Source organism: Hyperoodon ampullatus (assembly GCF_949752795.1).
Source record: "Hyperoodon ampullatus genome assembly, chromosome: 13".
Lineage (NCBI taxonomy): Eukaryota > Metazoa > Chordata > Mammalia > Artiodactyla > Ziphiidae > Hyperoodon > Hyperoodon ampullatus.
The window spans coordinates 7920321-7938241 of NC_136926.1; the positions used below are offsets into that span (position 1 = coordinate 7920321).

Consider the following 17921-nt stretch of genomic DNA (forward strand, 5'->3'; position numbering starts at 1 on the left):
TCTTCTCGTCTTTATTCTGAGGCTCTCGTTGCTTTGATTTTTTTTTCTTTTGATGGCTGCCATATAAAAATCAAATTTTTTTTGTGTGTGTGTGTTACGCGGGCCTCTCACTGCTGTGGCCTCTCCCGTTGCGGAGCACAGCCTCCGGACGCGCAGGCTCAGCGGCCATGGCTCACGGGCCCAGCCACTCCGTGGCATGTGGGATCTTCCCGGACCGGGGCACGAACCCGTGTCCCCTGTATCGGCAGGCACACTCTCAACCACTGCGCCACCAGGGAAGCCCCAAATGTTTATTTTATAAGGCAAAAACTTTTAGAGGACATGTTAGCCCCGGTAGACTTCTGATTCTGAAAGCATTAATACTTGGCAGAGTTAGTTTACGTCCAGCCGTGCACTCACGCATGGTTCAGCGTTGGTGGGTGACAGGCAGATGGGCCTTGGTTGGCTGACTGTGGCAGTCCTGCTGTGAGGTGGGCACAGCTGCCCAGGTGGTTGTGGCACAGAGCCTTGGAGAAGTTCCACTTCTGTCGGTGATTATCCAGAGGCACCGTCCAAGTTTCCTTCCTGTTCTCCGGTCCATGAGCCAGCCTTTTCTCCAGGTTGATGGCCCTCGTACATCTTTGTGGGACCACGTGGTTCTCTTTGAGCTAGAATGTCCCATTACTGTTATTTTCGTATCTTCTGTTCTCAAGTGACCCCAAAATGAGTCTTTGATAATCTAGTCTGCTAAAATTTGGAAACCTCGAAATACTTACGTCCTCTAATGTGCTTATTACTTTTCACTCATTTTTCCTTATTGATCTACTGACATAAAATAATAAATGTTCACAGTTAGAGGAGTAGTTACTCTAAGGTATTTGTAGCCATCACAACTGTTTAAATTATTCTTCAGGACAAGTCAGTTTTTTTGTTTTTTTCTTTTTTTTTTTTTGCGGTACGCGGGCCTCTCACTGTTGTGGCCTCTCCTGTTGCGGAGCACAGGCTCAGCGGCCCTGGATCACGGGCCCAGCCGCTCTGCGGCATGTGGGATCTTCCCGGACTGGGGCACGAACCTGTGTCCCCTTCATCGGCAGGCGGACTCTCAACCACTGCGCCACCAGGGAAGCCCTGTTTTGGTTTTTTGCTTATTTCAGATGTTATTAATTGCTCATAACATTTATAATCATTAAGACAATTATTATTAATATTTTAAAGTACAACTCTAGAATTTAAAGTACTCTTTTGAAAAATCTGACGCCTTGTATTGAAACTTGTTCTAGAAATGTAGAAGAACTACAGCTAAAACTCACCAAGGCTAATGAAAATGCAAGTCTTCTGCAGAAAAGTATTGGGGAGGTAACTCTCAAAGCTGAACAGAGCCAGCAAGAAGCAGCTAAAAAGCATGAGGAAGAAAAGAAAGAACTGCTGACAAAATTGTCAGACCTGGTAAGGAGAGAATCAGTGGGACTGTTGGCTGGCAGGGGAGGTTGAGGGGCAGAACAGACATAGCCAAATGACTCACTCCTGACTCGGGGTGTCTGCAGGAAAAGAAAATGCAAATGAGCCACAACGAGTGTCAAGAGCTGAAAGCCAGGTATGAAGAAGCCAGTTCTGAGACACAGGCCAAGCACAAAGAAGTTCTGCAGAACCTCCAGAAGACGCTGCTGGACACAGGGGAGCGGCTGAAGGCCGCACAGAAGGAGAACAGCGACTTGCTGCAGGAGACGGAGGAGCTGAGAAGGCAAGCCGACAAAGCCAGAGTACGTGGTGGGGAGAACCGTGTTGTCGAATCACAGTTTGCTTGCGTTCCGCATCAGGGCTGCAGGGGGGCTTGGAAAGCAGCAGCACCTGGGATGGGTTCAGTGGCCATTACCCGTGTCGGCCCGCAGAGTGCGTGGCAGGAGGGCGAATTACATTTCCTGTATCTTAAGTGCTTTGTACCAGCCGCTGTTCCTTCTCAGGGAGGGTGATGGCTACAGGTCTTTCCCCCGAATGTACTGTGTGGCCACCACCCGCTACGCTGCTTGCTCCCCAGCTGTCACGAACAGTCTGCTGTTGCCTGACCTCTGTCTGCCTGCCTGTAGTAGACTCTTGGTGGCGGGAAAGCATGTTCCTCTAATCTTGGCCATCTTGCTGCCACCTTGCACCAGGGTTAGGAGAGACATCTTGCAGAAAAGCAAGAGGCAGAGGCCACGTGAGGCAGGTGGGCAGGGAACGGAGCCTGGTTGGAGGCACAGAGCTCTTAGAGGATAAAGTAGAAGGGAGAGCTCTAGAGAGGGCTCCCGCATGTCCGCAGGAAGGCACTACGAGCTCGTTAACAAGGAAGCTGGATTTAAGGGCTGTGAGAAAACATCCTACTCCTAGTAGAGTAGAACTTGATACACTGAATTTCATTTTATGGTGTCAGGATCGTATCAGTGTCCCGATATGTTTTTTGACTCTGGTAACGTAATGAAGGTCAACCCTCCTACCCCCATCTAAATTGCTCAAAGAAAAGCAAATACTTGTCTTTAATTATTTTTAATGTGTCAGAGAAATGTTTATATATATATATATATATATGAGTTTAGTAGAAAAAAATAGAAAAGAGCATACATAGGACTTGAAACAGAGCCTATTTAAAACTTACAAATTAAGTGTAGCATGACATGTAATATATGTCATGTATAAGATACCTAAATTTTCTTTTTCCTACATGCTGTCCATCAAAACTTTCTCTTTTCCCTGTGATGTGTCTCCAGGTTTATGAACCATTTATCAACTGGATATAATTTCCAGAGTTTTTGTCTTTGTGCTTCCCTTTATCTGGACAGACTCTAGTTTTTTAGTGTTTCCCTTAAAATGTTGCAGCCTGACCAAACCACAGCATTCTGGTGGTTTGTGTAAAGGCTCATTAATTTGTTTGTTGTTGTTGTTGTTTTTATAAAGATCATTTGGTTAAAATGCCCAGGATTGTTCCCCTTCCAAAGTTGTCTGGATATCCGATTTCTGAGAATCTCAATGTTGTCAACAGCAGGGGCTCAACAGACTCTTTTGAGAATCTGATGAAACCTTAAGGTATTTCCCCCAGGAAAGCTGGTATATACACTCAACAAGTTTTAGATGAAATCTCAGGAGATTCATGGAGCCCACAATGCTCCCATGTTCCCTAGTTTAAGAGCCAATGAACTATAGCTGTGCCGTCCAGTACAGTAGCCACTAGCTACATGTGGCCATTTAAATCTAAATTAGTTCAAGTTATAAATTCATCCTCTCAGTCGCAAGCACCGCACGTGTGGTTAGTGGCTACCACAATGGACAGCACAGATGAAGTCCATTTGTATCATTGCAGAAAGTTCTGGACAGAGCTGGTAGAGACATTGTGGTCAATTTACTTTATAAACCAATACACTTTTTTTTTTTTTTTTTTTTTTTGCGATACGCGGGCTTCTCACCGCCGTGGCCTCTCCCGTTGCGGAGCACAGGCTCCGGACGCGCAGGCTCAGCGGCCATGGCTCACGGGCCCAGCCGCTCCACGGCATGTGGGATCCTCCCGGACCGGGGCACGAACCCGTGTCCCCTGCATCGGCAGGCGGACTCCCAACCACTGCGCCACCAGGGAAGCCCCCAATACACTTTTTTAAAGCCCATTTATTTTGGTCACCAGAGACTAGCAAATTAGTCTGTATTTTTACTAAGTTATATGTAATATTGAAGCTAAATCCGTCTCAGGCCAGGTCCTTTAGTAAGTAAAGTTCTGCATTTAGTTTGAAAAGCAATAGTTTATAATACCTTGCCCATCCTCCTCTTTTTTGGTTAAAGTATACTCACTTTTTGTAGTTCTTTGGATTGTGTTTTAAAAAATTCTATGAATCCCTTCTACAATAGAAACAATTGGATAATTGGAATGGCAGGAAAGAATTTCATGCCCTGACGTCAAAGTCAAACTACTGTTTGTATCTTCTAGGTGTCTATCAGGAATACTTCAAAAGTTGTTTCAAAGATAAACCAGTAGATACATCAGCACTTTGCAAAGCTAAACTTGCTTTGCATTATCCTTTTTTGGGCTCTGTTCATCGAGTTTCTTTCCCCTGTTATCCAGACAGTTTCTATGACAGTTATTGTAAAAATTTTTTTTAACTTTATGGTTTAGGTTACGTTAAGTTATTCGGGCTTGCATTTGTCTGCTTGATTTCATTTTGTTTCCATTCTTTCCATCTTTTGTTTCTGTAGTCGCTAACTTACTTATTAACATCAGCCAAAAACGAAATTGAACTAATGTCAGAAGAGCTGAGGGGTCTGAAATCAGAGAAGCAGCTTCTTGAACAGGAGGGAAATGCTTTAAATTTAGAAAAAGGTTCACTTTTGTCAAAGCTTGTAGAGGTGGAGGCCAAAATAACTTTACTTCAGGAAGACCAACAGAAGCTATGGTCAGTAAACGAAACTCTTAATTTAGAAAAGGAGAAAGTCTTAGAAGAAAAGCAAGATGCTGAAAAGCTTTATCAGCAGGAACAGCCCAATAGAGCAGCTTTGGCTGTTGAGAGAGAGAAATTACTGAAAGAAATCAATAACGCACAGGAAGAACTCTTGAAGGTAAGTATGGAAAATGAGTCTTTGCAGGCTTCCAAAGCAAGCTTGCAGGCACTCACAGAGGAACTCCAGTTCAGCCAAGATATTTTGATGGCTGAGTCTAAGAAGAATCTGGAAGAAAAAGATCACCTGGAGGATCATATCAAGAAGCTTGTAACTGAAAACCTTGCACTGGCTGAAGATAAAGATGAAATTATTCAGAAGCTTCAGAACGCCTATGAGGAGCTAGTCAAAGATCAGAAAAGCTTGGTGCAGGAGATGGAAAATCTCACAACTGAGAAAAAGTCAGCTTTGGAGAAACAGTCAGGTCTTGATAACATGTGCATAGCCTTAAAGGTCAAAAGAGACCGTCTCCTCCAAAACAGCAAAGATCTGCAGTTTGAGAAGGACATGCTGCTTCAAGATCAGGAAAAGCTGAATGCCAGCCTGGAGGCTGCCCTTCAGGTCAAACATCTGCTCAGCACGGAAGCCAGTGGGCTCCACGCACAGCTGCAGGAGGCCAGCAAAGCTCTGAGGGAGGCCGAGCTGGAGACTCTGCAACTTCAGGCCACAAACACAAGCCTCACCAAGCTGCTGGAAGAAATTAAGACCAGTCGGGAGATCACAGACTCCGAGTGCATCCAGCTTCTGCATGAAAAAGAAACCTTGGCCTCCTCTGAGAGAAGGCTCTTGGCCAAAAAAGAAGAACTTCTAAGTGAAAATAGGCTCATCACTGAAAAACTCAACAAATGCTTGGAAGAGGCTGCCCACATCGAGATGAACCTGAACGAGAAGATCACTTACCTAACTTCTGAGAAGGAGATGCTTTGTCAGAAAATCACTAAGCTCAAAAAGCAGCAGGATAGTCTCTTGAAAGAAAAATCTATACTGGAAATGAAAAATACAGATTTACTTGCAGAAAGAGAGAATTCCGTCAAAGCCATAGAAGACCTTAAAAAGAAATACGATCAAGAGTCTGCAAACAGAAGAATCATTGTGCACGAGAAGATGAAACTGCTTGGTAATCATGATGCTCTGAAGAAAGAGCTTCAAGAGAGAAAAAAGGAAAACCAAGAACTCGCAGCCACCAAGTGTGATCTCGCTTTGATGCCGAAAGAGGCTCAAAATGCCAAAAAGACTCTAGAAAAAGAACACACTAACGTACTGCAAGCAAAGGAGAGTTTGAACGCTGAACTCAAGGCTTGCTGTTCCGAAAAGAACATCTTGCTGAAGGATGGGTTGAACCTGCAAGAAGAGTGTCAGAAGTTAAATGAGAAGATCCACATGATGCAGCAGTCCCTCATCCTGGAGAAAGAAGCCAGGACCCAGGACAAAGAGTCATCCTTGTGTGAAAACAACAGACTCCACGAGAGAGTGGTGCTCCTGGAGCAGGAGGTGGAGGCTCTGAGCGTGCGCGCCAAGGAGCTCCAGTCCGAGAACTCTGTGCTCATCCAAGACACGAGCAACTCAGAGCAGAAAGTGGCGGAGATTGTTAAGGAGAAGGAACTCTTGAGCGCAGAGACGGCTCAACTGGCCACCAACATAGAGAATCTGAAGAGCGATTTTGCTGCCTTGTCCAAATCCAAGCTGGAGCTGCAGGAGCTGCACAGCTGCCTCACCAAGATGCTGGATGACCTGCAGCTGAACCACGAGGTGACCCTGGCCGAGCGGGCCAGGGTGATGCAGGACAACAAGAACCTCCTGGCTGAGAAAAGAGAGATGATACTGGAAAAGGACAAGCTCCTGAAGGAGAAGGAGAAGCTGGCCGAAAGCTACTTCATCCTTCAGAAAGAGATCAGCCAGTTGGCCAAAACCAACAGCCATATCTCAGTCAACCTCCTAGAATCTCAAAATGAGAACCGTATTTTAAGGAAAGACAAGAGCAAGCTCACTCTTAAAATTAGAGAGCTCGAGACTCTGCAGTCCTTTACGGTAAAGTGGGAGGTTCAAGTGTTTAGCACCTGGCCTAACCCTGTGCACTAACCCTGCAGTGGCTGAGGGATTTCTTCATTTCGGCAGAAGGAAACCCACCCCATTGAATCACTGGCTTAGATATCTCAAGCTCTTTGTCACCACCTGAAAGGGCAACTCTTTACTAAGTGTCTAATCGCAGTTGTCCCTCTCCATTAGAAAAAATTGCAAACTGTGAATAAAAAGGATAGATTTTTTTAATGTAGGGAGAATTTTTTGTGAAAAAGGCAACCGTGGTTCTTAAAGGCTTAAGAACAATAGTAAAATGGGCACATGTTAAAACAAAGTATCTTCTATGTGACTTTTAATTGTTCCATTGTGTCTATTCATTCCGAATTGGAAGATTCCAGGGAAACCTCCACAGTTGGTAACAGGGAAGGTATAAAGGCAGAATTCCTATAAACTTTATTAGACCACATGAAATTGTAAGCAGGTGCCTAAAAAGATTTTAATTCACTTAGGTGATTTTTTTCAATATCTTATCAGCTAAGGATTTGTTTCCATATGCATGTTATCTTTTTTATTCACAGCCATGCTTATGTTCATTACCTACAGCTTCTCATAGACTTTGTCATTCAGTGCTTCGCATTAAACGCTTGAGCCTTACACTGTAACTGCCCAAATAATTTTTATTTTTATATGAGAAGTTCCCAACCTAAATTCCAAGTGATCTCAAAAGCCCCAAATTTGAGATAGCAAGAATAGTATTTAAAATTTTTAACAATAAATATGATGAAGAGAAAATTCGGCCACATAAGGATGTTACTCTTTATTATTGCTAAGCATTTCTCTCAAACATAAGTCAGAATAGTGAGCACTGTTGTTAGTGGAACTTGGAACTTAGAAAATGTAGGTTTAGAGGGGTCTGAAAATACACAAATTGCACATTACAGTTGGCCTGTTGAAAAAATGGCACAAAAAGGGTCTATAACTTTGTTCTGCTTTGGAGTAAAGACCTCTGATGTCTTGGCCTGTCTGCTTCGGCACGGGATCAGTGACTGGCTTACCGTCTCTGTGTGATTCCCTTCACCACACAGACCCTGAGCCCTATGGCCTGAGTGTTAGTCACCTCCCCGGGTTGGTGAGGGGTGCCCTCATTTCTCACAGGGCTTTCTCGTATTTAGGCTGCTCAAACAGCAGAAGATGCCATGCAGATAATGGAACAGATGACCAAAGAGAAGATGGAAACTCTGGCCTCCTTGGAGGATTCCAAGCAGACAAATGAAAAACTGCAGAACGAAGTAATCAGATTTAAATGGCTTTTTGTACAGAGGACAGCTTATCAACTTCATGGAGTGTTTGATCACTAACTCAGGATTGTTTATTTTTTGAAGTGTGGCCTTACACAGGTTTGATCTATGTTAGTGGAGTCGCGCGTACACCCGGATGATAATATTAAGTAAAGTGTATCACTTCATTACTTATTTAGTAGGATCAACCTTTAAAAAAGGGGGGGAAAACCCTAACAGCGTGGCTTTCTGTGATAATTGTTCAGTGGTAGAACTAATGAGAGGAGGTACCGATAACATTCTCTAGCTTTTGTATTTTTTATCTTAAATCACATATGCTTTTTTTCTCAACTGTCTCCCAACTTTGAGCCACTGAATTCCATCCCGCAGCCCTGAGTTTGACATAGGCCTTTTTCTTGGCCTAATTCAGTACTGGTTCCCTTTTGTCTCATTTTGAATCAGTCACTTCTGGGTCTTGGATAGATGTGCGGCCTCAAGATAATTTTGATTCTGTCCAGAAGTAGCATTTCTTATTCTTGCACCTTCCTTTGATTCCCAGTCCCCCCACCCCCAGCTCATACCAACCCTTTCTTTCTTTGGAAAGCTGTTACATAAATCTCAAGCAGATTGCTTCGCCGAAATAGTTATGTGAAGTTCTGTAGAACTTGAAATACTTTTTAAAGCGATAGTCAGGTAAGAGGTTAAGAAATTAAAGCCAGGGAAAATCCGGATAGCCGCATTGAATAGCTACTATAAAGATCAGGCCTTCTCATGATGGAAGGTCAATGATTGAAATCCATAAAGACATGAACATTTTGAGATAATTATAGGGTAAATAAAACGACATAGAAAAGAGTATGTTTATAAAATTGATGACTAATAAGAAGCTGCTGTATAAAAAAAAAAGAGTACGTTTAGGAATTGACAGTCCTAACAGAAGAGGACTTAAGCTGAAAATATAAAAGCATCAAAAATAATAGATGATAACCAAAATTAGAAGCTAAAGTAAATGAGGAGATTTTAGGGAATGTCTCTAACCTTTGAAGCTAGATTCAGGGAGAATTGTGTGCTTCTAAACCATACCCCTTGATGTCTTGTTACAGCCAGAATACAGACTAGAGGAATCAGTTTTTGGACCCACTGAACATTCCATGAATCTGGAATGTTAGGGGGCATTAAAAGGGAGATGGTGGTGTTAAAACTAGCAAGACACTTTCTAGGGCTCCTGACTGGTAGCAGGTGACAGACAGAAGTACCTTTGGCTGTAGGAGATAACTATACAAGCCCTAGAAAGCCAGCAAGGCGCCAGAAGCACACCCTGTGTAATGGATTGCCTGTGACGAGCTCCCCATCCTTGGGGGATGCACACCTCGAACTCCAGCCACCTGCCAGAGCCTGTGGTTGGACATCCCCACTCATTCTAGTAATGTGTCTGGCTTTCCCACCAGGGGCCAGGACCTAGGCTGGCTGTGTCCCCCATGGGCAGGTGATAGGGCTGAATGTGAGTGAGTGCTTTTCAGTCTCACTACCTGGCTTTTTCCTTCTCAGATTGAAGTTGAGAAGAATAACTAAATCTTTTCCCATCTACAAATATCCCAATAATTTTTATAATGATGACCATAGAAGTTTGGTACTGACCTTGAAAAATATCTTATCCTAAATGACTAGTCTTTGGGGAAGGAAGGGGTTTATTTTCATTACAGAGAATTAATCCTTGCTGATGGCATACCTTTGCAATTTCTTTTTGTTTGTTTTTTTAAGATGGATTATACATGAATAGCAAGTTCAATGATAAATTTTGAGAATTGTATACAAGGTGAAAGAAAACTTTTGCTTTAATTTATGTAGCAATTTAGTTTGACATTTTGGCCAGGTGTACAGGACATGTCTGACTAAAGTAAGGGGGAGGTTGCAGTTTATAATAGACTTGATCATTTATAATCTCTTCACCCAGGTGATCTTTTTGTTTGTTTGTTTGTTTTGCAAATGACTAATTTCACCTTTTCATGAATGATTTGTCTGTCCAGTCATGTGATTGGAAAATGAAATAATTTCATCAAGTTTTTTTCTCTTGGTGTTTAAGTTGGATACACTTAAAGAAAACAACTTGAAAAATATGGAAGAGCTGAACAAATCAAAAGAACTTCTGACTGTAGAGAACCAAAAAATGGAAGAATTCAAGAAAGAAATGTAAGTTTACCTCCTTTGAGAGAAATTGTGGCACTTATTTAAAATTGCAAAAGGGAAAACAATGCTAATTATTTTTAGAATACTTGACAAGTACGTAGTCAAAAGTAATAGTCTCCCTCCTGCCCCCCAAGCGCTGTTGCAAACCCGAGAAGTCACCCCTGTAACGTTACACTGTGAAGTCAGAACTATAGCTAAGTTACAGGATCAAAATGAAATGTGTGCTTGCTGATGAGTTAGGACAGCTGGAATTCAAATGTGACTTGGTAAAGCCATATGAAAATCCAAGGGGAATCAGAGCTTTTTGGTTTTTTTTTTTTTTTGCGGTACGCGGGCCTCTCACCGCCGTGGCCTCTCCCACTGTGGAGCACAGGCTCCGGACGCGCAGGCTCAGTGGCCATGGCCCACGGGCCCAGCCGCTCCGCGGCACGCAGGATCCTCCTGAACCGGGGCACGAACCCACGTCCCCTGCGTCGGCAGGCAGACTCCCAACCACTGCACCACCAGGGAAGCCCCCAGAGCTTTTTAAAGTAGTATGCTTACATGGTAGCTAATCTCAACATTAGGAAACATCAGACCCTCTATTAATCAATCCCTCAAAACTCTTTCTATAGGGAAAAAAAAAAGCATGCACTTCTGAGATTATCATTAGTCTTGATTTTAAGAGTAATCTAATCTTCTGGCCTAGAAATTAAAAGAGCAGAATTTTGGGAGACTCTTTCCAATCAAGGTTTACCCATCAGTCTGCTGCCTAGATTTCAGGCAGACAGGCTGCCCATGTTTCCTTTGTCAATACCACCTTTCGAGTTTGGTTCTTATAATCATTGCAGGTGGTTATTTATCTGGCATTGTAAGTGACAGTTACAGAGTAGATTTCATTTTGCTTATCTGCTCTGAGAAACTACACTGTATCAGCCATGTGAACCTAAAATTTAAAGCCAACTAATCTGGTGAACATTTGAGTATGTCCTTTGTTCTATGTACAGTTAAGCTAGGAAGGATACAAAGGTGAATTGTATGTGGACCCTGCCCTCCGAGAGTTTGTGTTATTTATTTCCAGTTTTGATCAAATGAATAGATGAGATTCAAACACAAGCAAAAGCACCAGTTCCAAACTGCTGTTCCCAAGTCACCATCCTCAATACTATGTGTTGATCAAGCTTGGATTAAATCAGTATATACTGTGTCTAGTTCTTCTGCGAGTTCTTAAAATCCTCCTAGAAATGATCTCATCTGAGCTGCTCATCTGAGGGGATGGACAGCTCACGACGTTGATGATGGATCCTTTGGGCAGTCTTGGTTTTAGTGATGTTTCTCTAGGTGGTGTTTAAACAGTTCCCAACAGTTCCTTTTACACTGATGTATACATGCACAGTTGTGGTGATTGGCTACCAGGAGAGGCTTGAATCTCCTGGTCTGCCAAAGGCAAAGAGCACAAATAGAAACGGTCACTGTGATAGGAAAAACGAATTCAAATCAGTTCAGAGAGGGTGGGTTCAGCTACAGTTCAGGGTGCCCCACCACCACCCACCGTGACACAGTAGCTCTGCTCACCTGAGTGTCTGGAGCCCATCATCTGTGTCACAAAAGCAGCTGGTGAGGGAGGATCTGAGCGTAGGGAGAAGATACCCTCACCACGCCCCCTCTGCCATCACCCCCCTCTGAGCTCTCTGGGCCGTGCTGGGTAGTGGAGGGGCGGGGCCAGAGGGGACCCAGCCGAGGGTGGAACTCCTGTCTCCTGCAGAGCTATCTGGGAGTCTCCTGTAAGGGTTGTCGCACTGGTCTAGCGTTTAGTGTCACCCTCCTCACTCAGTCTCTCTGTCATGTCCCCCACCCCTGCTCAGTGTGCGGTGGTCTCACCCCTGCCAAGAGGGAAACTCTTTCTGCGTGCCCTTTGAACGACCCCATTGAATAAGGAAAGCTCAGCCTCATGCCCGCGGCTGCAAGGGAGCCGGAGCAAAAGCCTGTGGGCTGCACTGCCATCCACCTCACCTGTGCCTTCCTCCCCGGGGCCAGTTCCCGGGTCTCTGATCCCTGAGGGAGGAGTTCGGGCCAGGGGGAACCAGACCACAGGGCAGACAGGGCCTGCGCTGCTTCTGATTGTCCTAGCCCAGCAGGGCTGCGAGAATTGCGCCTTGTGCCAGTAACTTGGCCGGTCAAGGCCGGGACTCTTAGCAGGACGGAGGGGCAGTGGGAGACACAGCAGTGACGTACGTGGGAAGCTGCTGGAGGGAGGTGTGAGGAGTGGGTTGAAAGCGCCCCCTACCCCCAGTGACTCATTGTTCCCTGCCTGAGGCTTGGCCGCATTTCAGGGACCAGCTGATATAAATGTACTGTGTCATGAGAACAGTGCTTCTTAAAAAGAAAAAAGCAGTCATTTTACTGTTCCTTAGTCTTGTTCCCCAGTGCTCCGAGCTAGGGAAGGAGCAGCTGTTTGTTTTTTGAGGTTTAGCACATACCTGGGATCTTCACGGCCTCTAGAGCTTTTCAGGTGTTTCTCTTCACCTGCCAGGACACCTATGCAGACCCAGGAGTTCTAACGGGAACCACCTCCTACAGAAACTTGCCCTCGGCCCTGGAATCCCAGCATTTGCAGCTAAATGTTCCTTTTCCTCTATGTCACTTACTCAACTGGTTTTAGGAAAACTTGATTTTGGTGAGCCAGCTCCTATTTTTAGTTGGAGAGAGAGAATAAAATGGTTTCTCTCTGGTGTGATATAAGCCATCTAATTTTTGCCTTTAATTACTCACCTGGCACAGTAATAAATCTAGAATATATTTAGCATGGTAATTAATAAGTGTATGATAGATTCCTAAGTAGAATGTCTGCAAGTCAATATTAGCAATGTTTGCCTCTCAGTTTTAAAACTGTGACAGTCTCCTTTTCTGTTGCAAGATATCTGTCTTATAATGTAGAAAGAAAAGCATCTTTAAAAATTGGGAGAATTATATTTGTAGGTATTTTTAGAATTATTCCTTAGAGTATGTCCAGAAGTTGGGCTGTTAGAGCCTCCTTCTTCTATGAAACGTACATATCCCCTCTGGTCTAAAGAAAAATTGAAAGAGGTGTTTCTATATTCAAATCACAACTGAGGTCTGTCTGCCAGTTTTAACTCCAGTTCTCTTGGTTCTACAACTTACTGATTTGGGGCAAATCTTTTCACCTACCTGAGCTTCAATTTTGTCATCTTTAAAATATAAATAATAACATTAACTTCCTTGGGCTTTGAGGATTAAATGAACATGAAATCAATTTGCAGGTTTTAAAACATTGAACAAATCTCATTTTTATAAATCTTAGGGCATCTTGATATTTCTTTGACTCCTTGTTTTAATTTACTGTGGGCTCTTAATAGAAACCAAGGATTTAAAAATTTTTAAAGGATGAAAATCTTTAAAAGAGAACAGGATCTTGAACTTATCACTGACGGGCCACACAAATGCTGAAACCAAATAGCCCCTAATAAAGGTGGTGACCACTTGGGAATAAAAGGTTTGGCTTATGATGATTTCATCATAAGTAAAATCTTCTGGTTTGTCAAGAACTGATGGATTTTGGCCAGAAGATGAATTTTAGCTGTAGTGCGCGTGTGTGTAAGTGTGTGTGTGTGTGTTTTGATCCATAATTAAAATCAGGCCTCCCAGCTTTTTTTTTGCGGTATGCGGGCCTCTCACTGTTGTGGCCTCTCCCGTTGTGGAGCACAGGCTCCGGACGCGCAGGCTCAGCGGCCATGGCTCACGGGCCCAGTCGCTCCGTGGCATGTGGGATCTTCCCGGACCGGGGCATGAACCCGTGTCCCCTGCATTGGCAGGCAGACTCTCAACCACTGCGCCACCAGGGAAGCCCTGCCTCCCAGCTTTTGAATGACTAATTACCTGAAGCTAAAATTCCTTCTCAGTTTTTCTTCACTTGCTAAATAAACATCTCTGTAAAATGCCAAATTTAATGTGCTAAGAGGATTTTTGTGTAGACATCTTCCCCTATATCTTCATGAGGTCAGCCCCATAGGTATGTTATAGGTACGTGGAGAATTAAAAATCAAGAAAACTGAAGATGCCAAGCACTGCCACCCATTAGACAACTGAAGTTAAAAATAGATGTGTTCATGCATCAGCAGATGGATTCATACCCAGATGACTTGATTCAGAATTCAGCCACGTATGACAGCTCCCTAAATGGAATATAGCCAGCACAGACTTAAAATTCATAATTGCATCAAAACCTTCTATGGTATAAAACTAAAATCCAACAATCAAATAAACTATTTTCAATGTCCACGTGTAAAGGGTAATTTGGGATGTATATTTGCAATTAAGCCTTATAATGGGAAGATGTTTAATAAATACATTTACCCTGCTCACATTTTATATGCTGATATTCATGGTATAATATGGTTAGCAAGCTGTATTTTTATTTGCTTCTTTTAATTTCAAGTTAGCAGTATGGAAAGAATATAATCAAAACAAAACACTTGTTATGTAATTAGAAAACTGCATTTCCTTTGGGCATTTCACCTCTAATTGTCCTGAAAATATACCCAGATTCCCGCCAGCACTTGATTCTGACAGATACTGGCAAATGGAACCATCAGATATGCATTTCTGCCAGAAAAAAAAAAAAAACAGATTACAGATTTGTACAGTTAGAACAGTGCTGTGGCAGCAAAGTAAATCACTTTATCAACATGATAGGTTTAAGTATAATTTTCTAATGGAAATAAGGGGAATACTGACCATTTCGTCTGTCATTTATTTTAGAGTGACACTGCTTTTTTGTACGGGGAGTATTTAGAAGTGGGGTAAGTGTGGGTGATGAGAGAGTGGATGTAGTGTTTATCAGGTTTGAAAAAAAATGGAATACATGCGAGCAGCAGTCCTCCTCCTGAGAGGTTAAAGCCATTTGGCCCCTCCTGCACGTAGATAATACTGCCTTCTGTTGTCATACAGCCTATCAGGCACGTGACCCAGATATATTTTCCTTGGTGCTGTGAAGCTGGTCGTCTCCCACAGTTTCCTTGCCTGTCTTGTTTCTATGGTAACCCTGCACTCACTGTCCTTGCAGAGAAACCCTAAAGCAGGCAGCAGCTCAGAAGTCCCAGCAGCTTTCAGCCCTGCAAGAAGAGAACGTGAAACTTGCCGAGGAGCTGGGGAGAAGCAGGGACGAAGTCACAAGTCATCAAAAGGTCAGTGGGCGTTGGGTGGGCATTCCCAGCTCGGCCACGCTGTTGTCTGCTGCTGTGGGCAGGGCGCTCGGAGGCTCCTCAGAGAACATGCTCCATGTGGTGGGGTGGTGCAGATGGGATTTCAAGTCACCTGTGTTCTGTGTCTCCTGGTTCTCAAGCGTGCTGCTGTAGGACTTGGGTAGGAGTGAGTTGACAGGTCCTTTAAAAACAAAACCAAAAAAAGCGCTGGGAACTTGCAGGCAAGTAGCAAATAAGATCTTTATCAGATGATCGTATGGCAATGCATTTAAATGGATAGGGACGGTATCTTTTCCCTACTGCTTGGGTTTCAATTTTTTTTTTCTTGAAGATTTTTTTTTTTCTTTCATCAAAATTGATTTTAAGAAAAAGGTTCCAAGAATACAGATTTGGTGTGAGGGTTGGCAGCTGTTTTCAAATAGGACTCTGCTTTTCTTTAAATTAAAAAAAATGTTTAAATATCTCCTAATGGAACTGTGTGTACATGTGCACTTGTGTGCATTGGTGTATGGAACGTGTGTTACACCTGGAGTGAACGATAAGCTAACCACAACCCACTTGTTTCCGTATTTAAATTACAAAGGCTTCTGCCAAGTTTATTAAACACTGAAGCAAAACTGATTTTAAAGAATGCTGTATTCTGCTTTTTATTCTTGAATCAAAACGCTAGACTGTTAGTCACGTCTGACCTCAGAGCAGAAGTTCCAAAAAATAATATTTTTAAGAGAATTTTACTGTGTGGTCATTATTTCTTGCTTTGCACGTCAAGGGGAAAAAAAATTTTTTTTCCCAAGCATACTTTGCAAATATTAATTCTCATGGGGATGGAGTAGATTGAGTGTCCATTGACGTGGTGCCATTTGTAGTGAAAGAGCTCTTCAGAGAGTTGATTTCATACCTGAAAGTCTTCGTTAGAGCTTTCCACAGCTGCCTTACTTCACTGGAGAAATGGCCCGTGTCTCCAGACTCCAGGCCAACAATGATGCTCTTGGTGATAGTAGCTCACATTCAGTGGCTCTTATTTTTACTGTGTGACAGGCACAAATACATGAGAGCTGTCCTCTCAATCTTCACAATGGTTCCATGAGATGGCACTGTCATTACCCCCACTTGTAAAAGAGGAAACGGAAGCCCAAAGAAGGTAGTAATGTGCTCAACCTCATTCAGCCAATAGCATCAGGAGACGTGTGTCATTTTCTGATTTGGGTCCAGAAAAGGATCAAAGGGGGTTGACGTAAATAGGGTTGCTGCACTCTGCTTTGGTCACTATGTGAGAAAGCAGGGTTCATGGAAAACAGAAGCCCTTTGACCAGATGAGGTTCTTTTTTTCCGGCACAAACCAGAGCGTCTGAAACCCTGTGGGTACCTCTGACATCAGGGTGTCTGTAAGGACTTGCAAGGGAAGGATCTTGGCCAAGTGCTGAGTCTGTTCGTCTCCTTTTATCTCATCTCATTGAACGTCTTTGATGGAGAGCGTGGAATCCACCAATGGGAAGAACACACAGAGGTCAGCCTCCTGTCTTACGTTTTGACCTTAACCGGACTGTTGATTACATTTCTTGTTTCTGTCACTCAGAACCGGAAAGACTAAGCGGGAAGTGTCACGATTCCTTGGGCAGAGGTTTTCAGGGTTCCTCTCCATCCTCCAGCCCTTTCTCTTTTGCCTTGGTATTTGAATTACCTTCTTTCTGAAAAGGTCTTGGGACTAAAAATTTGAAGCTCAGTGACTTTGAAGAATGTTAGAAAACAGCACCTGCAAGAAACAACCAGGGCAGTGACTTCCCTTAAAAACAGGGGTTGTTTGGCCCTTTGTAGGGCCCTGTGTTTTACTCTGGAGAGAGAAGCAAGCGGCTGTGAACTAAACCATGATAGGCTGCGACACTAGAGATTGTGAACGGTGATGGTGAACACCAAGGAAGACTGCAGATACTGCTTCCCTTGACGTGTACACGTTTCAAAAGAGTGGAGAGAGTCCCCCCATTTAAAATAACTTAGAAGCAGCCTGAGGCTAAAGAAGACTGATTAATTCATCGGCTCTTATTACTCTTACTACCTAATCTCCAAGAGTCTAGAGTGCTGCTTACTTATGTAAAATCACCAATTTCCACTTTGTTACTTTGCTGCAGTTGAGCCGAACTATTGATCAACTTTGTTCAGAAATATACTACAGAGTTTGGCAGAAACCCTATTAAAAAAAAAAAGGATTTTAGTTGTAGTACTATAGACATAGTCAGTGTTTCATTCTAAAGTGAAGACAGTGGAGGACTGTGGTCCAGTGGGTGAGACTCCACGCTCCTAATGCAGGGGGCCCGGGTTTGATCCCTGGTTGGAGAACTAGATCCCGCATGCCGCAGCTGAGACTTGGCGCAGCCAAAATAAGTAAGTAAATAAATAAATATTTTAAAAAATAATAAAGTGAAGACAGTAGAGACTAGATTGACGTGGGACAGACCTGGGACCCGAGTCCCATCCCGGTCCCTTTGCTCAGCAGCACCACATTCGCTGACCGTGTGCTGAGCGGATTGCTCTGCCGTTGTTTCACAGAATCATCACCACATACCTGAGACAGTAAGGTTATCTTGTAGGACGGAAGGAAGCTGAGGCTCAAAACTGAAGCAGTTCACCAAGGACACAGAGCTAGGCAGCGGAGGAGCTGAGATCAGAGCTCGTGTCTGACTAACTCGTAAGCCTGTTTGCCTGCTCCTGTCCCCTACTGAGAATAAAGCTCATTTCTATGTACTTCATAATTATTGTTAAAATTAAAAGAAAAAACCCCTCTGAGCTAGGAATGGGGTAGGTGGGGTCA

General features: G+C 43.5%; 1 protein-coding gene across 4 annotated transcripts in view; it reads left to right on the top strand.

The window, feature by feature from the left end:
- Window positions 1-17921, top strand: part of CLIP1 (CAP-Gly domain containing linker protein 1) — a 93953-nt gene that overhangs the window by 50494 nt on the left and 25538 nt on the right. For 3 of the 4 annotated variants that reach the window (XM_079717659.1, XM_079717660.1, XM_079717661.1), the window contains 5 exons: window positions 1260-1425; window positions 1524-1739; window positions 7623-7739; window positions 9811-9917; window positions 14977-15097. In XM_079717659.1, the coding sequence (XP_079573785.1) occupies window positions 1260-1425; window positions 1524-1739; window positions 7623-7739; window positions 9811-9917; window positions 14977-15097 (727 nt within the window). Of the gene's footprint in view, window positions 1-1259; window positions 1426-1523; window positions 1740-4191; window positions 6460-7622; window positions 7740-9810; window positions 9918-14976; window positions 15098-17921 lie in introns of all 4 variants that reach the window. The other variant, XM_079717658.1, reaches the window with a different exon arrangement.